The sequence below is a fragment of the Coffea eugenioides genome, chromosome 3 (assembly GCF_003713205.1).
Source record: "Coffea eugenioides isolate CCC68of chromosome 3, Ceug_1.0, whole genome shotgun sequence".
Lineage (NCBI taxonomy): Eukaryota > Viridiplantae > Streptophyta > Magnoliopsida > Gentianales > Rubiaceae > Coffea > Coffea eugenioides.
The window spans coordinates 4,437,813-4,460,460 of NC_040037.1; the positions used below are offsets into that span (position 1 = coordinate 4,437,813).

The following is a 22,648-nucleotide window of genomic DNA, read 5'->3' on the forward strand; positions in this document are numbered from 1 at the left end:
AGCCAACTTGGCAATGAATGCAAGATTATTTACTAGCTAATACCAGATGAAATCAAATGATCACGTATAATATAAGGTATTCGTATTGTTAAGTGAAATCAAATAGACACATACATATATTTATGCTTTTCGGATTATTAAGCAAAATCAAATAGACATATATTTGTGTGTTAAACAAAATGTATTCACACACATTTTTTTTTAGGGTTTCCCTCACATACATAATTAGTGAGGGATGGAAATATTCATTTTTTGAAATGTGAGGGATGGAGAAATTCATTTTGTGAAATGTGAGGGATGAAAAAATCATTTTGTGAAATGTGAGGGACGAAAAAATTTGTTTTATAAAATGTGGAGGACTATAGATCAGATTATGTAAAATATAATTTGACAAATTTACTCTTAAAAAATGATCACGTGCAAGGCACGTGATGGATTCCGGCCAAAAAATGATCGGAAACCTAGTTAAGGACTAAATTTGACCGATGTGAATATGTAAGGGACATAAAATTACACTTTTAAAAGTGAGGGACGAAAAAAGTCATTTTATAAAATGTGAGGAACGTTTTGGACGATTTTCCCTTAAATAAAACTAGCCTATCTTTTTGGATTAACATGAACTAAATTTCAAAACCCAACTTAAAGATAGCTTTAGAAGTAAAGTTCAGTTATTAAACTTCTACTTAATTAATTACGTCCAAGATACTTAAATGAAAATCTAAAACATCTTAATCTAGCCGTATTAAGTCAAGTTAGACAAGGTAAGATAAGTTCTAAATTGCTAAACAAAATGCTTAAAATCATAATAATAGTAATGCTAATAATAATACTAATAATAATAATAATAATAATAATAATTAACAAGCAATATTAGTAAGGATAATATGATATGGACATGGAAGAAATAAATTAAGGATATAAACGAAGATAAAAATATAAATACAAGTGAAAGAAACTAAGACAATACTAATTGTAAATAGTCCAATATATATATATATATATATATATATACATATGTACATGTAAACATAAATGATAATAACACCAACGCACGCACAAAAAGTAGAAATAAAAGGAAAGGTCATAGTAGCTAATTAATTTATATAAGTAGTAATAAAATAAATTAGCGACGACGAGGACGATAATAATAATAATGAATAATTATAAATTATAAATAGATATAGTAAGACAGTAGTCAAGATAATAAACATGATTATGAATAATTGTTTTTCTTTTTAAGTTGGGAAACTTTACGAAAAGCGGAACTTTCCAAATTAAGAAACTTTCTAAAATAGAAACTTTCCAAATATAGAAATCATCCAATTTAAGGAAAATGCTATTAGGGTTCATATAATGGTCTAGACATGAATTTTCGACTTACTCAGAGTTTGTATATTTATGCATTTATAGGAAGTAACAACTAATTAGGGAACCTATGCATTTGATAGGTACGGTACAAGAACCTAAGGTAATTCCACTCGAGCAGTCAAACAAAGATAGGTGGTACTTACCCTTCTGAAATGCTATTAGGGTTCATATAATGGTCTAGACATGAATTTTCGACTTACTCAGAGTTTGTATATTTATGCATTTATAGGAAGTAACAACTAATTAGGGAACCTATGCATTTGATAGGTACGGTACAAGAACCTAAGGTAATTCCACTCGAGCAGTCAAACAAAGATAGGTGGTACTTACCCTTCTGAGATTTCAAATATGCAAATGAAATTCTTGTTTTCAATCCTATTTGGTTGTGTTGACTCGAAAAGTGTTTGATTAAATGCTTTACTTGAATATTTATGAAAGTTATATTTTACTATACAAAAATGGACCATGTGACTTATTTGAAATGTTTTGATATGTTAGTATTTACAAACAAGTTGAATCCTTTATGAACTCAAAGATTTATGTATGTGACACATGAAATGAAATTTTTGACAAGTAAAGCTTAGAGCAATCATGGAATAGACGGTAGGAGCTATAGTCCTGTCTAATCACCATGGTAACTTGGTATAAAGTCCGGCCGATTGGCAAGGTCATGGTAGCCCGGTATAAAGCCCGACCGATTGATCCATGTATCAAATGAGACCAATCGGTAGTCATGAAACCTATTGGTCGCCCACCTGGAAGGGGTTTAATCTCTAGGTTGAGTACTCAGTAATCGGTCATTACATGTACTTGTTATAAGCTAATATGAAACGATTTATGAGTTGATATGGAATGATTTATGAACTGATCTGAAATGAGTCATGTGAACTGATTTATGAATTTATTTATGAACGGATATGAAGAGACTTGTGAATTGAGACGAAGTGATTTATGGCTTTATGATTTTTCATGTACATTTATTAATAAGATACTTTTAAATTGTTTGCCACTCGTTACTACTGATTGTTTTATAAATGACGTTACTTTGAAGATTATGGATGTAAATGATATGCAAACGATTTGAGTTGTACTAATATATATATATGTATTTATAAAGTTACGAGTACATGGTCCAACAGAAGGGTAGATATTACTTACGGGGCGGCTTGTCGCTCAACCCACTTTTTACCATTTTTGCAGATTCTGAAGAGTATGAATTGGTTTACGTAGAAGACCTTGAGGATGACTTTTATTAGTTTTAGATGAATGGAAGTTGGTAGGCTAGCTGCTTCTAGTTGTTAACTTCAATTACTTTTGTTTCCGGTGTTTCAATTAGAGAATAAATGTACGAACGTCTTGAATATTCGTAGACAACCTGTTTATATGAGACGTGTACCGCACTTCATTTAATTATATTGTTTTAGTACTTTTAAAAGTAGTCTAGTTAATGTAACCTTGTATTCTTGAGTGGGACTTGAGAATACGGAGGATGTCACGTGAGGGCTCAGGGCGTGACAGAACTCTTATGCTCATTTAGCTTAATCATTTGCATAGTAGTATTTTTTTTTTTTTTGTTATCGGTACTTAAAAAAAGATAATGTTATGATCTCAAACGTCACCAACCACAGTTAAACACAATGCAGATGTAATCAGCCCACAGAAAATATTAATGCTGGTATGTAAATGCGTTGAAGTCAAGATTATATTATTTATATCCTATAGGCATATGACATAGTTAAAACAATTCACATATAAGCAGAAACATGGGTATAATCACGTTTCAGTTTGGGACTTTGAGGATGTTCAGAGCTGATGAAGGGCCATCAAGGCCATTACTATTTAGTACTGGAGGAGGTGGTACTGGTGACTTGCTGAAGAAGGCTGCTGGCTCAAGGAGCTTCAAAGTCGCGGTCGCGGTCGCGGTCACGGTCGCGGCCCGGAACGTTCCACATCGGTCTTGGCATATCGGTCGCGGTCTCGGTGAGACACAAATTTTTAAAATATTTAATATTCTAAAATTTGTAAAAAATATGATAAATAAAAATAATTAATAATTAATAAAAATAATAAAAATTCAAATTGACTCGGGATGACTCAGAGTGACTCGGTGTGACTCGGCCGTTTCAACCCTTCACGGTGACGTCTCGGCCTGTCACGTATCTCGGAACGTTTCGGTAACGGTATCGTCTCGGACTAGGCCGAGACGGAGACGACTCGGCCGAGTCTTCGAACGCCTGGATGTTAATGAATTCTTCAGGTCAAGAAATGATTTTGGATGTTGACAAGTAGGAGATTTTGGACCGCTTACAAATTCATCCACGCGATCTTCGCATGCTTGATCCTCTCTTGTCCTATCCTTCCACCATTCTCAGTCGAGAAAGAGCCATAATTCTCAATTTGGAGGTGAAGTGTTGCTTTATCCATCTGGGATTCTGTAATTTGCATTGACTGGCCGTGTTAATTTCAACCTGAATCGATGAAAAGGACAACTTTGCTTCACTTACTAGCTGTTTTCCAGAACCATGCTCATGTTTCAGTTTAATTTATGAGTTGCTAGTGCTTTGTGTTTGCCTTTCATTTTGTAAATGATCGCGCATTTTATGTCATAACCGTTTAAAAATGAAAAAGTTTCTCTTTTGTGCTTTGCTCTTCCTTCTACCTTTGTGCTAATTCTGATGTTTATGGTGTTTCTTGTGGGAAATGACAGCATATCAAGGCTATTATTACAGCAGAGGAGGTGAGCTTAAGAACTTCTGTGTTTTTATATGAGCTTTTTTGCGTAGGTTTTCATTCCGACCCAATTTATATAGCATGGCTGACCTCCTCCTCTTTGATTCACCAGTTTTGCAATTTAGAGTGTTGAATATAGACAGTATGGACTGAAATGGATGCAAATGAAAACCTGATGCTGAAAAACTGAAGTTGTAGGGTATTTGGGACATTATGTTGTATCTACTCACTATTCACTATTTGCTCAATTGACATCTACAACTGTATCTATTGACTAATTGCTTCTATATGTTTGTTTTAGAAGCACTCGTTGGATCGGTTTGAAGTCAATTTACTTGGCCACTGATAATTAGTTTATACAATCTAGACACCTTTTGAGTTTTGACCAATCAAAATTCAATTAGGGAGAGTCCATCCACCTTATCCTGAATTCTCTAATTGGGACTTAATATAGACAGAATTTCTATAAACTTCATAATAGCTTTAGATAAGTCTTGCGTTTATGTTTCAAATGTTATATTAGTGATATTGACAAAATGTTGGAACATTTTTAATTTAAAGGAATAACTAACACGCGCAGGTTTTGATTCAAGATCCACTGGATGACAATGTTCTTCCCGTGGTTGAGAAACTTCGAAGGAGATTGAATCCAGTGGATGCCAATCATAGACATCAAGGGGATGACCAGTGTTCAGCTGCACAACATGATGTTGAAGTTGATGGGGAAGACAGTAGTGAGACTTAGAATTCGGAGTAGATTTCCAAGTATGCGAGGCACTATATCTCCTTGCTAATAGCTGTCATAATGTTTGCAGATTGTCCATTTGAATTCAAAGTCCTGGAGGTGGCTTTAGAAGCTATATGTAGCTACCTTGCTGCCAGCGCCACAGAATTCGAGGCTGCACTCTACCCGTCTTTGGATTTGGTTACCTCCAAGGTGAACAGTTTGTAGTTCTCTTGGTATCTCCTCCACCATAATTCATGGTTACCATCACTGTATTATGAATCATAGCTGGAATAACATACATCATCGATGATCTCCAAGTTAATTTTATCATTCACCAGGGCTACTGTACAATTGCAATTGCACAAAACTTTTAAAAAAACAGTACTCCTGTTTAACTCTTAAAACAAATTCTGATTTGCAGTCCATCTTTTGTATAGACAATGTGTATCACCTTTCTGTGTCAGGAAACTTCTTGTATTTCCTTTTAATTTTCCCCACAATTGTTTTGAAGTTCAAGCAATCTCTGACTTTGTTTCATTTGTAGCTCGTAAGCTCTGGGGTACTCTGTGGTGTGTAGACAGCTCAAGTTGATCACTTTTAAACTTCCCTATCTCATAGTGCATTCTGTAAATTCTGATAGCAGATCAATAGCCGTCATTTGGATCATATTCGCAAGTTAAAGAGAAATAACAAGGTTGGCTTCCCGCTCGCAAAAGGTAGTGTTTTTATCCATTTGAGTCTTTTCTTCAGCATTCCTTTCAACTTAAATCTTGCATGGCAGAACCTGGAAACATGCCTAACATCTAACAGAACCTAAATTGTGACATCCCTACAAGTTTTGTGGTAGATTTGTAGAATTGAGCAGATATTTTCATGCTATAAGGCTGTTCGCAGGAAGGTGATGATAGAAGAAGGTACATATTTATGAGAGGAGATCACAGTATGCTAACAGAAGAATATTTTGCTTAGTCATATCCCTTCGCGATTGATTCCTAGGTGCTAGTCGGGCTATTAAGTCACTACCAAGTTTTGGTAGTTGTTTCTGCAAAATCAATCTCCAATTTAGATAACAGAAGGACTATTAGTAGTACGCGGACATTACCCCTTGCAAGGCAATAGAAAATTTCATAACATTTCTTCCCAAACCCTGTAGTTATAGCCTTGGGGCTACACACGGACATGCATGTTTTTTTGCAGATTTTTGCATATACACTAATTTTTTTTGGTTCTGAGAGATATACGGAGATAATTCTTGGACAAACTGATTTTTGTAGGTAAGGGATGGGCTTCAACAACTTCTGGATGATGGTGATAGCATGGCTGATCTATACTTAGTCTTGAAAAGTAGCCAGTTCACCTTTACCAACAAGCAGATCAATACCAAATGTCGCCAAATTGTTTCTTGCTGCGCCTTCAGTAAGCTCAAGGCAGTCCGAAGCAAGTAGGGAAAGCATCGTCATCGTTCATGGAGAAGAAAATGATGTTGCAGCGCTTGAGATGCTACTTGAGGTAATAAAAATAAGCTTCAATACTGCCCATTAGTCCCTATTGCAACACAGCTGCTGAAGAGCTGTTCTTTCACAATATCACAGGATAACTTCAAGCAAATCGATGGCACGTTGAATAGGCTAACTACGGTATGTAAAACGAAATCTGTCTTTTGTACTTCTGCAAAATTTCTGTCCACGAACAGAGCCTCATAAAAAAGTTGGATGCTGTAGTCATCCTCAGAGTCAGGATGATGCTTAACAACACGCTGCATTTTCTCTTTTTCCAGTTATTCAACTTTTTGTTAGCATTTCTTGTGATTTACGACTAATAGTCATGTCCAAATTGCAGCTTCGTAAATATATTAGTAACACAGAAGACTGCTTAAACATTCAGGTAATTAAAGTGGGAGAAGTGAACTTTTTCTCTGATTTCCATTACTCTCATTGTGGACTCACACTGAAACTGTACCTAATTCTTGTGGATTCTTCAGCTTGACAACCTACGAAATCAGTTCATTCAGGTGATGTAAATGAATGCTATTACCATTATGCATATTCAAATTTCTGATTACATTTAGTTTATAGATTCTGATTTCATTCAAATAGAAGTAATGTCTTCACTTCCCACTCAAATGCTTGCTGCAGATAGAGCTGGTCCTGAGTGCAGCAGCCGCATGCATAGCAATTCCTTTTTTGGTGGCTGGAATATTTAGTGTGAGCGTCCCATATACCTGGAATAATGGTTATCCATATACTTTTAAATGGGTAAGAGGAAGTGATCCCAGAAAAACAGTACTCCCAACTTCTTTAATTCCTAGCAGGAACATTATTTGTTACAAGTTTGATATAGCAAGCATTAATTCTGGTAATTCTAATCTGCGGAGTCAGGTGGCCAGCGTCCCTGGAATTTTCAGCGCTATCCTTTTTGTTATTATCATTTGCTATGCTCGCAAAAAAGGCCTTCTTGGATCCTGAAATTCAGAATTCATCCAGTAATGCCATGTTGAAGAGGATGCATTCGACCAGTTGCGAAACAAAATTATTGCCTCTTTTTTTTTTTTTTTTTGGTTTCTTGGACTCGTGTGTGGTGCCTGCCATACTTGCTAGTTAGTCCTTTCGTAAGATTTCAGATGGTAAATATTGGGCAAGTAATTAGAATTTGGATAATATTTGGAGTAATCGAGTGATTGTTAAATGGAACCGGACCTCCTTTCAATGAAAAAACAGAACTTAAAAGAAAAAAAGAAATCCTCATTGGCTCTCATTTCTTAGTGGTTTACAACTTCTTTATTCATTTTCTGTATAGATGCCGAATTGAGGAATTATAACACAAATTAGTTGAGAAGAAAAAGGGTCAACTGTAAATTTTGGAAGAGTGCTGTAATGTTTTCTCACGACACCACAAGTGAATGATAACTTTTTCAAGCAATAAGTCATAAGCTTAGTTATACAAGCAGTGAGTTTTGTTATCAGATCATGTAAAAGAAAATGTTTTATTATCATAAAATATGCTTACTTATTACCAAAAACCCAATCTTACAACTTATAAAATTTATTACTCAATTTTTTAAAAAAAAAACTCATAATTCACTTAACAAAATTTACAATTCACTTTGTGGTGCACAAAAAAGATTTATGACACTAATCTACATGCGAGACCTATATTGTGTCTCTTATGACAAAAGATAAAAGTCGAGTGGGAGTGGGATGTCAAATCTTGAAGAAAAAAAAAAAGAAGGAGATGCAGGCGATTGCTGGTGTAGGTGATAATTCTAAGACTTTTATAATGGGCTCCTTTTTCTATTATATTCTATGATCCGCTAGTTCAAAACATGAAAACATCTTAAATAAAATTAGTTGAAAAAATTCTATTAATTTTTTTATGGTAGAACAAAGTTTGGATGCGTTTAACTTTGATTACCACTAGAAACAATAAGTTGCTCTCAAATTGTCCACCAAAATGGTCTTCGGATCGGCAACGGAATCCATACACACGACCTTTTGTGCAAAGGTAACACTGAATCCTTGACTTTTTTTTTCTTTTTTGATTAAAATGCATACAGGAAAATTTGACAGAACTCTTTCAACCGTTTCTTTTTTGCTAACAAAATTGCTGAAGTCATTCCTCACGTTCTATTATATATCATCAAATATTCAAATGTAGCATTGACTTCAGGTGCTGTATTTTAGGCAGTTTATATTTGCACCAATTTACAACAGCTTTTATTTATTTATCTATTTATTTCCTTTTTTATGGAAGAATTACTTAAGGATGGTAACTGCCTTCCCACGAAAACTAGTAATAAATCCAACTTTTAAGTGTACTATAGTATGGACAGCGTCGAATGCAGAAAATCTTTCGTCCACAATAGCTCACTTGCTTATGTCATGAGAACGGGAAAAAAAAAAAAGAGAAAAAGAAAAGAATCATAAGAATAGCTCAATTGTGTACCAACATTATTAATGAGCTTTAGAATTTAGAAGACTTCACAAATTTATTTTTCTTCTCATAGAAATGCCTTAGAGGAGTAAGTACTACATAATAATAGGTTTTATAGAACAGATGTCCCAATCTCGACAAAACCTCCACAAGCTTTTTTCTACACCAAATTAATTAACCCTTGTTTTGAGAAACTTATTATTAGAGTTGCTTCTCATTCAATCTCGGCCCAAAAAAAAAAAGTATACTCCACAGATGTATAGATAACCAATAAAAAAAGATTTAATATTTGTCGAAGTTACCAGAATTCAAGAAGTAAAACAAACCCGCAAATGTGCATGACATTTTCAAGAAACTCAAAAAAAGTGAGAAGTGAATTACACCTTGTATAAACCATATATATGTAAAGCCATAATCATACACACAAAACACAGTACTAATAGTATTTTTTATTGATTTGGGAAGTGTTTGAGATGGTTGGAGCTGGTGTGAGATTAAGGAGGAGGGTAAGTGGCGTGGGCGGGATGATGAGGTGGGGAAGAAGAAGGACGCCGGATCGAGAAGCTGGAAACTAATGAAGTCTACAGGCAAAGAAATAGATTTGGACGTCGACAAGTATGCCCTGAAAGAGTCTGCAGCATGTTGGAAACATTTATTTCCAGTCAGGTCTTTTATGTTATGCTGCGTGTCTGTAAATGTTGTATTTCTGATACTGTAAGTGTGGAAAGTTATGGCTACAAGTGAAGATAGTGGTACATATCCAAGGCACCCATGCACTGGTCATCTCTCGAATTCTTATAACCAGTTCAGGTATACCTCATATCATTCTCTAAGTCTCTCATGTGAAGTCTAATTAGTGTGATTGATTGCTTAAGCAGTAATACAAATCAATCTTTCTTTGTGATTTTTATGATGTATTTCCTTAACCAGATACTTGTTAGAATGCTTATCACATTAGCGTGATAGAACATTTTGTTCGAGTGCACGTTCTTTCATAGAACTAAATTCATGTATAATTAATGAATCAATGCTAAATTTTCAAACAACTTCCCTTGTTTATGTACATTGTTAGGCAATCATTCAAGAAATTATCTTTTATTTTGTTTTGAAGCTTTTTTTTTTTTTATTATCTTCATAATTGAAAATGTCTATTCTATAGACTATAGAATGGAGCTAGGATTTTTTCCTTGGGAGGGGGGCCAAAATTTTTCTGAACAAAATTATCTTAATATGTTATGCTCAAAATAATTTTCATTTATTTAAATATATGACATCTTAAAATATCAAATATTAACTTTAATTATAAAGGTATATCCATTTCATAAATATGTAGCATAGTCATAACAAAAATTAGGACAAGAAATAACCTTTGATTAAATATCTTATAACATCACAAACTACCCAAATTGTACATTATGAGAAGATGCTCAAATATGTCACTTGTTCAAAAATAAAAATATAACTATATTCAATTAATAAAAGATAAAAGTTATGTTAGCATATCTTGAAATTTCAACGTCTTTTCCTAAAAGTAAATTGAGTTTTACGATCTTTCATAGAACTAAATTCATCTATAAATGAATCAGTATTAAATTTTTGAACAACTTCCTTTTTTTTATGTACATTGTTAGACAATCATTCAAAAAATTATATTTTTATCTTGTTTTGGAGCTTTATTTTGATTATATTCATAATTGAAAATTTCCGTTCTATAGTTGCAGTTGATACAGGAAGAGTGAGAACAAATATAATCAATCTGTCAACAATAGGATAGATCACTCAATTTCTTGTCTTCACCACGCCTTCAAGTAATTATTTGTATATTTGTATATGGGTCAACAAGAGGATAGATCACTAATTTTAAATTTTTTATCAATTCGGCTAAGTTGTATATTTGTATATTGACCAACAAAGCAATTATTTTGTTTTAGTCCATTGATAATTATGAATTGAGTCTTTTATTATAATATATCAAATTGGGTCATTACTATGGATCATCAATTATATGTTTAATTTTTTGAATGTTAAATAATTAGCACAATAAAAAATAAATAACTTTTTTTTGAAGAAAAAATTAAATCAAAGGTGGCTAATTCATACACACACACATATATATATATATATATATATATATATATAAACTCTCATAATATAAACTAAAATTGCAAAAAATTAGGGGGCCAACTTTATCTTATACATATATTTACATATTATGAATTAAAATTTTCAAAACTTACCCCTGAGCCCCCCTTGGCTCCGTCATTGATTCTTCAGTTGTGCTCCATCTTTTTGCTTGTTCATTAGATCAAGTTGGAGTGGCGGAGCTAAAGGTCCCTGTTGAGAGCTCTGGTGGATTCATGATGTTAGGGGAGTCATTTGACTCTGAAAAATTCAGAAAGTGCTTGAATCACATATTCATCCATGATGAGGAAGGGAATTTGAACATGTGCTTTGCTGCTACTATAGAGTTAGTAACCACGAAGGACGTCAAAATCTGTGGAGCTTTGGGTCCCTGTGTTTCTTTGCAGAAAAAGAACAGTTCTGTGAGTGACAAAGGGATTGGGGAGAGTGGTACATTTGTTTGGAAGCTAGGTACACTCAATAAAAAAACATGCATTGCTTTCTTCTTTGAAGTGGGCCATGAACAACACATCCAACCTAACTCTGCATTTTTCATACAATTCATAACTCAGTACAGATATGGGAATATGGGGATTCGCAAGAGAGTGACCACTGCTGCTCGAAGGTGGGTTGGGAATCACTCACCAGAAATTCATCCTGGGTTTGATCGGGAAGCAGCTGCTTCAGTGAGTGCTTTGCTGCTACTATAGAGTTAGTAACCACGAAGGACGTCAAAATCTGTGGAGCTTTGGGTCCCTGTGTTTCTTTGCAGAAAAAGAACAGTTCTGTGAGTGACAAAGGGATTGGGGAGAGTGGTACATTTGTTTGGAAGCTAGGTACACTCAATAAAAAAACATGCATTGCTTTCTTCTTTGAAGTGGGCCATGAACAACACATCCAACCTAACTCTGCATTTTTCATACAATTCATAACTCAGTACAGATATGGGAATATGGGGATTCGCAAGAGAGTGACCACTGCTGCTCGAAGGTGGGTTGGGAATCACTCACCAGAAATTCATCCTGGGTTTGATCGGGAAGCAGCTGCTTCAGTGAGTGCTTTGCTGCTACTATAGAGTTAGTAACCACGAAGGACGTCAAAATCTGTGGAGCTTTGGGTCCCTGTGTTTCTTTGCAGAAAAAGAACAGTTCTGTGAGTGACAAAGGGATTGGGGAGAGTGGTACATTTGTATGGAAGCTAGGTACACTCAATAAAAAAACATGCATTGCTTTCTTCTTTGAAGTGGGCCATGAACAACACATCCAACCTAACTCTGCATTTTTCATACAATTCATAACTCAGTACAGATATGGGAATATGGGGATTCGCAAGAGAGTGACCACTGCTGCTCGAAGGTGGGTTGGGAATCACTCACCAGAAATTCATCCTGGGTTTGATCGGGAAGCAGCTGCTTCAGTGAGTGCTTTGCTGCTACTATAGAGTTAGTAACCACGAAGGACGTCAAAATCTGTGGAGCTTTGGGTCCCTGTGTTTCTTTGCAGAAAAAGAACAGTTCTGTGAGTGACAAAGGGATTGGGGAGAGTGGTACATTTGTATGGAAGCTAGGTACACTCAATAAAAAAACATGCATTGCTTTCTTCTTTGAAGTGGGCCATGAACAACACATCCAACCTAACTCTGCATTTTTCATACAATTCATAACTCAGTACAGATATGGGAATATGGGGATTCGCAAGAGAGTGACCACTGCTGCTCGAAGGTGGGTTGGGAATCACTCACCAGAAATTCATCCTGGGTTTGATCGGGAAGCAGCTGCTTCAGTGATGGCTAGACTTGCAATCCACAGAACGGAAAGATTTTTCGCTCGAGATGTTATCAGTTGTCTGGATGAGAAGCTTATTCTTTTTGCTTCAAAGTTCGGGCAGTATGTGCAGGAGGATCCGTCTTCCTTCCATCTGGCGTCCAACTTCTCCCTTTATCCGCAATTTATGTATCATTTAAGGAGGTCTCGGTTCATTGATGTGTTTAATAGCACTCCAGATGAGACTGCGTTTTTCAGGCTTATGCTAAATCGTGAGGGTGTGGTTGGCTCTCTACTAATGGTCCAGCCTACCCTTTTTCAGTATTCATTTGAAGGACCACCAATCCCTGTTCTTCTAGATGTTTGCTCTATCTTCCCTGATGTGATACTGCTCTTCGAATACATCAGGTGTTTTTTAGTTTACCCCTTCTGGACTGTGTTGTTACGGTTGGCATGTGTAGCTGTAAATGCTTTTCTGGTAAGAGTTATACGTAGTTGAGGGCATAAGCACTATTCGGGACTCTGATGCAGAGCAAGTCCAAGTCTGACATACAAAGAGGGGTTTCCAGTTATTACTATTAGGACAAAAGAAAGAGCTTCCAAATTTTTGCAAGGGAGAAAAAGTAAGGTTTGGGTACTAATTCAAGGCTTTGGCTTGATTGATCGTGTAAATTGATAAGAAATAATTACTACCAAAATTTAAAAAGTTATACTAGCAAATGCTATAACAAAATAAATATAATTGGGGCTAAGACTGTCAATGATTTGACAAACTTCTTAACCATAAAGAGTTAAAGTAGATATTATTTTTATGTTTTTAGCATATTTCATATTCTCATATCCCATGATGCAACTGCGTTTGCAATATCACAGCAACATTATTTAGACAATTAAAGCGTAACTTGATTGGTGATAGGTCACGTGCTCGAATCATCAAGAAGAATAAGTAGTAAACTATTATTGATCCTCTTTTTTTTTTTTTAAAAAAAGGTAAACATTATTGAAAACAATGAGGGGATAAAATCAAAACCACTCGGTATAAATAGTAATTAACCCATGAAATTATACATTAAGCAATGACATGAAAGCAAGCCAGTTAATTTGGCACTTACAAACTATATAAAGCAAACCTGTTTGGATAGTACATTTATTTCAAATACTATTTCACTTGCATCATAAACATATTTTTCAATCTATATTTTTATATTTTCAACTATTTTTTTATCTCACATGCATCACATCATAAAAACTATTACGGTAATTATTTCAAATAATACTGTAGGATTGAATTGCAATCATGGGAACGTGACGGATTTTGTCATGATCCGGTCCTCCACGCCCATCGATCCCATGAATTCTTTGGACGATGAATTCTTTAGGCATTTTAATTTCCAACTTTCTGAGTGTTGTAATAAACCTCAGCCCATCAGGAATCATCTCCAGTGCTTCACATCTATCGATTGTAAGATGAGATAGGTTAGGCATGCATCCTTGAGCCACCACCCACTTTTCTAAGTTTTTTATACGACGGATCTCCAGAGATGCGAGTTTTGGAAAAGCATTTTCATCAATAATCATCACATTTCTCTCCACCAAGTCCACAGCATGAAAAACCAGTCTCATCAAGTTTGGAAGATCTCCCAAGACACTCATTGGATCTCCTTCAATTGAACACTGCCACAAAGTTAACTCACTGAGGTTCGAGGGGGAAAGGGGTGGTTCAACTTTTTGAAACTCGCACCTTCCCCTGAATATGGCCAATCGGTGGAGACAATGGCAGGACAAAAGATCTAGAAAAGGAAGCACTACTTCATCAGATGCGTCAATCACCAAGTGAGCCTCCCGTAGCTTGTGTCGGTTGGAATTCAAGAAATTGAGCATCTGAGGGAGATCGTTCTTCTCTTTACGGACATTCACAATTGCATGGAGGAACCTTAGATTATTCAACCCTGACAAATGTTTCAAGTCTCCGAAACTATCGTCAAAGCCAACTAAAGTCTCCAGCTTACTTAAGCCAAGAAAACTTATTAGTCCATCTTCTGTACGGCGGCGGACTCCAATAAAATACACATGCTTCAATCCTTTCAATCTGCACAAGACGTCAGGCACCTTAATCTGACGAAAGACTTGTAGATCAAGTGTCTCCAGGTACTGTAATTGACCTATGGATGATGGAAGTGTCTCCAAGGCACTGCCCTTTAGACTGAGGAATCTCAAATTGACCAGCTTCTTTATTCCTTTAGGCAAACCTTTGCCCTTGAAATCATAACCCTCGAATTTGAGAACCTTCAGATATTTGAACTTATTTGAATCACATATTACTCGAGGAGATGAGATGCTTACCTTCGGATATCCAGAGCCACCACTTAATGTTAAAGAACGCAGTTGTCCACTGGCTTCCAGTGCCATACTTATCATAGAGTCAACATCACCCAGACCATGCTTTTCATCATCTTCCGTGTGAATGGAACATCTAGGCGTACTGTTGTCGTGCTCTGTAGAATAATCCGACAAGGGATCATTTCCTCCTCCAAAATCAAGCAACTTGAGAAAATCAACTTCTTTTCCACGGGCCAGGCAGAAGTCCCTCATCAGATCATGAAGGTAGCATGACCTAACCTTTCTCGCTGGCGAGAACTCATATAACTTCACCTGAAGCATTGACCTACTAGCCATCTCATACAAGTACCTTTCAGCTACATCTGTCAGAGTTTCTCCTTTTCCGCGATGATCTGATGAGACCATCCCTTCTGCTGTCCACATTCGATACAACATCTCTGCATCTATGTCCTCATCCTCACGAAATTGCCCCAGGTAAAGAAAACATGGCTTCAAGTGGTAGGGTAGCTCGTCATAACTCAGAGCCAACACCTGCAACACGGCTCCATACCCTTCTTTGCCACCTTCACTCATCCTTATATACGAATCCACATCATTCTTCACTGTCTCCCACTCCTCGAGTGAAGTCTTTTGACTCAGAACTCCTCCAATTGCAGAGATTGCTAAGGGTAGGTTTCCACACTTGCGAACAATTGCCCTCCCTACTGCTTCCAACCGTGGATCACTTTCACAATCTGCAAGAGAGAAAAATGTAAATTGTGTCTCTATATTTTGTCCAGATGTACCTTTGTTATTTTTGGATGTGAAAATGTAACTATTCTCCCAAAATTTCCACTTGGTTTGGAGACTAAGGCTTCTAAATTTGCCAAGTAAAAAAGGCTAACAGAAACTAATGCATACAGATATGAACGGCATAGAATCTATAGGAATAAGCATCAAACTTTTTATTCTGTTTTAACTAATGCAAGTCAGATATATGTACTTCACTAGAGAAAAGCTAACCTGCGCCATTTCTTTTGGCAAAAGCTCTCTTTTGAAGCAACTCCCAGCCTTCATCCTCGTTCAAAAGGTTGAGTGGATAGGGGAATTCAACTTCTGCCAGTTTCTGGTTCCGAGTTGTAATCAAAATTTTGCTATCCGCCTCTGCAAATGGAAATGCTACACTGAGACGCTTCCAGTCCTCAATTTCCCACAGGTCATCAAGAACAACTAAGCTTTTTGTCTCTTTCTGCACTTTATAAAGCTCTCCTACCAATTCCCTCTCATCCATCTTCTCAACACTTTCCTTCCTCTCGTCCGGGACAAGCTGCTTCAGAATGTCTCGAAAGACAGTCGTCGTATTGTACTGTTGGGTAACCGAAACCCAAGCAAACTGTTTGAAAACACGTTCTACTTCAACGTGCTTGTAGATCTTCCTGGCAAGAGTGGTCTTACCGAGACCGCCCATGCCATGTACTGAAATAACTCGATGTGATCTAATTCCCTCATCAGTGATGAGGGACACAAGCTGTCTTATATCATCTTTCATCCCAACAAAATATTCCTCAACTTGATGGGGATAGGTTTGTCTCAGCCGCTGTTGATTCTGATCCAATCTCGCATTGGAACTTTGACCGTCCTCAGTACTGCTCAATGCAATGACGCCATAAGTTTCCAGATTCGTGGTGAGGCTGTTGATTCCTGCTTTGATGCTACCTATCTCTAAACCAACTCTGTGAAGAGATATTCCTTCATAAATTAGGCAGGCAAATCTTCTGAAAGCCTTACGGAAGCCGTGGCCCCTTCTCCTGGATTCGATTTCAACGGCAAACTTCTCCAAGACATCTTCAGTTCTGTAAGCAAGACGCCTGATCTCCCTGACATAATTACGGACTGTCGAATCATTCAATTGCTTTTTGTCGGCGTCTTTCAAGAAACATTGCATCCGTATCAATTCTACTTCAACTTCCTTGACTTGATCCGCCACTCCGCTCAAGAATCTGGCTTCTTCAGCTAACAAATCCTTCACCGTTCCCAAAGCAAGGGAGACAGCTTCGCTACCCATTTTGGTGCAACAAACAATAACCAACTTTTTTTTCTAATTCAATTTGCTCTCTTACAAGCTGTATCTTGGATGATGGATACCAAAGCCAATGCAATATAAGTATGAGATTGGTTTGTATGGACTAGAACTTGTCTAAAAATAGTTAATTGAGACGAAATAATTGAGCAAGGCAATCAAAATAACAACAGAAAAGTATAGTTTTTGTTCACATTTAGCAGATGAATTGCAAGCAGAATCAGCATGTGGTACACTAACATTTATTTTCCAGTCTTTTACGGTACGAAGAGTGTCTAAACCATATGTTCAGAATATTGAATTTCTATCTTCAAGGGGGCATATGCCCGTGGAAGAAAACGACGGCTGTGGTCGTGGTGGATATGGTTTCTAAAAGATAAGTCCGTACAATCTATAGATAATTTTTGGAGCTACATCAATGATGATATATGCAATTTCCTAACTACAACATCTGGACTTTAATTACAGTCGAAATTTTTGTATATTTCATCAATTTTTTCAAATTTTTTTAATATAAATGGGAGATTTTTACTTACACTTCCTTCCCCATATCACCTAACCCATTCCTTCCCTTGCGTATTTCATCATGTTTCTTATCAAGGCCGAAATGTTGTTGAAGTTGAATTATTTTTGTTGGGTGGACATAGGGAATTAATTATTGACAGAATTTCTTTAAACTTCAGCATAGCTTTAACTTTAGATAGTTGTAAAGTTAATCGTCTATCCACAGCCAATGAATACTAAATTAAGGCATACGGCCGGTATATAAATAACAGAGGACAAGGCAGAAATTTTGCATTTACCCAGTACATAATAAAAAGCTTTAGAGTTGAGAAGAGAAATTTAGGATCCTGATTATCCGCAAGTGAAAAAAAAATGTTGTGGGAAAAAAATAAAGATGAGAAGAGGACTCCCTGAGGAAGACCCCAATTTGGAGAAGAGAAGGTTGGTGGTTGTTAGGCCTGTCAACGGGTCGGGTTCGAGTTGAAATTCATTATTTCGGACCTGACATACTATATCGGATACGGATCCGACCCATTTACCCAACGGGTCTCGGATCCGGCGGGTCTACCCGAAAAAATCTATCAAAACTTACAATTTCTAATAAAAAAGAGAAAAAATATACCTGGAATATAGTCTATAAACGCTTACAATTTTAATGTAATCGTGAATTTTGCATCGGTAGTTTTATGAACTGACAAATTTTACGATTACACCAAAATTGTGCAAACTTATACCAAATTTAGATTGGTTTACATCAGACGGACAGAAATAAACAAAAACAAAGTGAAGCGGCCCTTGATCATTAAAATTACTGTAGTGAAGTAAATCATTGGGGACTTTAGCCTTCACATAATTATGAACCGTTTCTTGGTTGCATTAATTGTTGTATTGTGAACTCTTATGCTCATTTAGCTTAATCATTTGCATAGTATTATTTTTTTTTTTTTGGTCGGTACTTAAAAAAAGATATTATGTTTTGATCTCAAACGTCACCAACCACAGTTAAACACAATGCAGATGTAATCAGCCCACAGAAAATATTAATGCTGGTATGTAAATGCGTTGAAGTCAAGATTACATTATTTATATCCTATAGGCATATGACATAGTTAAAACAATACACATATAAGCAGAAACATAGGTATAATCACGTCTCAGTTTGGGACTTTGAGGATGTTCAGAGCTGATGAAGGGCCATCAAGGCCATTACTATTTAGTACTGGAGGAGGTGGTACTGGTGACTTTTTGAAGAAGGCTGCTGGCTCAAGGAGCTGGATACTAATGAATGCGTCAGGTCAAGAAATGATTTTGGATGTTAACAAGTACGAGATTTTGGACCGCTTACAAATTCATCCACGCGATCTTCGCATGCTTGATCCTCTCTTGTCCTATCCTTCCACCATTCTCAGTCGAGAAAGAGCCATAATTCTCAATTTGGAGGTAGAGTGTTGCTTTATCCATCTGGGATTCTGTAATTTGCATTGACTGGCCCTGTTAATTTCAACCTGAATCGGTGAAAAGGACAACTTTGTTTCACTTACTAGCTGTTTTTCAGAACTATGCTCATGTTTCAGTTTAATTTATGAGTTGCTAGTGCTTTGTGTTTGCCTTTCATTTTGTAAATGATCGTGCATTTTATGGTCATAACCGTTTAAAAATGAAAAAGTTTCTCTTTTGTGCTTTGCTCTTCCTTCTACCTTTGTGCTAATTCTGATGTTTATGGTGTTTCTTGTGGGAAATGACAGCATATCAAGGCTATTATTACAGCAGAGGAGGTGAGCTTAAGAACTTCTGTGTTTTTATATGAGCTTTTTGGCGTAGGTTTTCATTCCGACCCAATTTATATAGCATGGCTGACCTCCTCCTCTTTGATTCACCAGTTTTTGCAATTTAGAGTGTTGAATATAGACAGTATGGACTGAAATGGATGCAAATGAAAAACTGAAGTCGTAGGGTATTTGGGACATTAGGTTGTATCTACTCACTATTCACTATTTGCTCAATTGACATCTACAACTGTATCTATTGACTAATTGCTTCCATATGTTTGCTTTAGAAGCACTCATTGGATCGGTCTGAAGTCAATTTACTTGGCCACTGATAATCTAGACACCTTTTGACCAATCAACCTTATCCTGAATTCTCTAATTGGGACTTAATATAGACAGAATTTCTACAAACTTCATAATAGCTTTAGATAATTCTTGCGTTTATCGCTCAAATGTTATGTTAGTGATATTGACAAAATGTTGGAACATTTTTAATTTATAGGAATAACTAACACGCGCAGGTTTTGATTCAAGATCCACTGGATGACAATGTTCTTCCTGTGGTTGAGAAACTTCGAACGAGATTGAATCCAGTGGATGCCAGTCGTAGACATCAAGGGGATGACCAGTGTTCAGCTGCACAACATGATGTTGAAGTTGATGGGGAAGACAGTAGTGAGACTTAGAATTCGGAGTAGATTTCCAAGTATGCGAGGCACTATATCTCCTTGCTAATAGCTGTCATAATGTTTGCAGATTGTCCATTTGAATTCAAAGCCCTGGAGGTGGCTTTAGAAGCTATATGTAGCTACCTTGCTGCCAGCGCCACAGAATTCGAGGCTGCACTCTACCCGTCTTTGGATTTGGTTACCTCCAAGGTGAACAGTTTGTAGTTCTCTTGGTATCTCCTCCACCGTAATTCATGGTTACCGTCACTGTATTATGAATCATAGCTGGAATAATATACATCATCGATGATCTCCAAGTTAATTTTATCATTCACCAGGGCTACTGTACAAGTGCAATTGCACAAAACTTTTAGAAAAACAGCACTCCTGTTTAACTCTTAAAACAAATTCTGATTTGCAGTCCATCTTTTGTATAGACAATGTGTATCACCTTTCTGTGTCAGGAAACTTCTGGTATTTCCTTTTAAGTTTCCCCAGAATTGTTTTGAAGTTCAAGCAATCTCTGACTTTGTTTCATTTTTAGCTTGTAAGCTCTGTGGTACTCTCTGGTGTGTGGACAGCTCAAATTGATCTCTTTTAAACTTCTCTATCTCATAGTGCATTCTGTAAATTCTGATAGCAGATCAATAGCCGTCATTTGGATCATATTCGCAAGTTAAAGAGTCAAATAACAAGGTTGGCTGCCCGCTCGCAAAAGGTAGTGTTTTTATCCATTTGATTCTTTTCTTCAGCATTCCTTTCAACTTAAATCTTGCATGGCAGAACCTGGAAACATGCCTAACATCTAACAGAAACCTAAATTGTGACATCCCTACAAGTTTTGTGGTAGATTTGTAGAATTGAGCAGATATTTTCATGCCATATAAGGCTGTTCACAGGAAGGTGATGATACAAGAAGGTACATATTTGTGAGGGGAGATCACAGTATGCTAACAGAAGAATATTTTGCATAGTCATATCGCTTAGTGATTGATTCCTAGACGCTAGTCGGGCTGTCAAGTCATTACCAAGTTTTGGTAGTTGTTTCTGCAAAATCAATCTCCAATTTAGATAACAGAAGGACTTTTAGTAGTACACGGACATTACTCCTTGCAAGGCAATAGAAAATTTCATAACATTTCTTCCCAAACCCTGTAGTTATAGCCTTGGGGCTACACATGCACGTTTTTCCAGATTTTTGCATATACACTAATTTTTTTTATCAATATGTGATTCTGAGAGATAGATATAATTCTTGGACAAACTGATTTTTGTAGGTAAGGGATGGGCTTCAACAACTTCTGGATGATGGTGATAGCATGGCTGATCTATACTTGTCTAGAAAAGTAGCCAGTTTACCTTTACCAACAAGCAGATCAATACCAAATATCGCCAAATTGTTTCTTGCTGCGCCTTCAGTAAGCTCAAGGCAGTCCGAAGCAAGTAGGGAAAGCATCGTCATCGTTCATGGAGATGAAAATGATGTTGCAGCGCTTGAGATGCTACTTGAGGTAATAAAAATGAGCTTCAATACTGCCCATTAGTCCCTATTGAAACACAGCTGCTGAAGAGCTGTTCTTTCACAATATCGCAGGATAACTTCAAGCAAATCGATGGCACGTTGAATAGGCTAACTACGGTATGTAAAACGAAATTTTTCTTCTGTACTTCTGCAAAATTTCTGTCCACGAACAGAGCCTCATAAAAAAGTTGAGGATGCTGTAGTCATCCTCAGAGTCAGGATGATGCTTAACGACACGCTGCATTTTCTCTTTTTCCAGTTATTCAACTTTTTGTTAGCATTTCTTGTGATTTACGACTAATAGTCATGTCCAAATTGCAGCTTCGTGAATATATTAGTAACACAGAAGACTGCTTAAACATTCAGGTAATTAAAGTGGGAGAAGTGAACTTTTTCTCTGATTTCCATTACTCTCATTGTGGAATCACACTGAAACTGTGCCTAATTCTTGTCGATTCTTCAGCTTGACAACCTACGAAATCAGTTCATTCAGGTGATGAAAACGAATGTTAATTACTACCATAATGCATATTCAAATTTCTGATTGCATTTAGTCCGTAGATTCTGATTTCATTCAATTAGAAGTAATGTCTTCACTTCCCACTCAAACGTTTGCTGCAGATAGAGCTGGTCCTGAGTGCAGCAGCCGCAAGCATAGCAATTCATTCTTTGGTGGCTGGAATATTTAGTGTGAGCGTCCCATATACCTGGAATAATGGTTATGCATATACTTTTAAATGGGTAAGAGGAAGTGATCCCAGAAAAACAGTACTCCCAACTTCTTTAATTCCTTGCAGGAACATTATTTGTTACAAGTTTCATAGAGCAAGCATTAATTCTGGTAATTCTAATCTGCGGAGTCAGGTGGCCGGCGTCCCTGGAGTTTTCAGCGCTGTCCTTTTTGTTATTATCCTTTACTATGCTCGCAAAAAAGGCCTTCTTGGATCCTGAAATTCAGAATTCATCCAGTAATGCCATGTTGAAGAGGATGCATTCTACCAGTTGTGGAACAAAATTATTGCCTCATTTTTCCACAGACTACGAATTTTTACCACTATATATGTGTATGAACTTACAAATTCTGACCCATTAGCTCTGTGGAGCACCCAACAGCATGTCGAAGTATTCAATTATATATTATATCATAT

General features: G+C 36.6%; 2 protein-coding genes and 1 pseudogene across 2 annotated transcripts; 2 read left to right on the forward strand and 1 right to left on the reverse strand.

The window, feature by feature from the left end:
• The first annotated feature begins 3,131 nt into the window (after nucleotides 1-3,131).
• LOC113765043 lies at nucleotides 3,132-7,335 on the forward strand (annotated as a pseudogene).
• Nucleotides 7,336-13,904: 6,569 nt separating this feature from the next.
• On the reverse strand, nucleotides 13,905-17,022 carry LOC113765044 (putative disease resistance protein At1g50180). Its single transcript, XM_027309094.1, has 2 exons — nucleotides 15,981-17,022; nucleotides 13,905-15,712 (listed from the first exon to the last, which is right to left on the reverse strand). Exons 1-2 carry the CDS (start codon nucleotides 17,020-17,022, stop codon nucleotides 13,905-13,907), a joined length of 2,850 nt encoding a protein of 949 aa, XP_027164895.1.
• Nucleotides 17,023-18,743: 1,721 nt separating this feature from the next.
• Nucleotides 18,744-22,648, forward strand: LOC113765774 (magnesium transporter MRS2-2-like). The gene is made up of 10 exons (XM_027310023.1): nucleotides 18,744-18,981; nucleotides 19,832-19,985; nucleotides 20,067-20,188; nucleotides 20,622-20,696; nucleotides 21,256-21,489; nucleotides 21,573-21,617; nucleotides 21,822-21,866; nucleotides 21,964-21,993; nucleotides 22,122-22,241; nucleotides 22,365-22,648. The coding sequence occupies exons 1-10, from the start codon at nucleotides 18,823-18,825 to the stop codon at nucleotides 22,449-22,451; spliced, it is 1,071 nt and encodes a 356-aa protein (XP_027165824.1). The 5' UTR covers nucleotides 18,744-18,822; the 3' UTR covers nucleotides 22,452-22,648.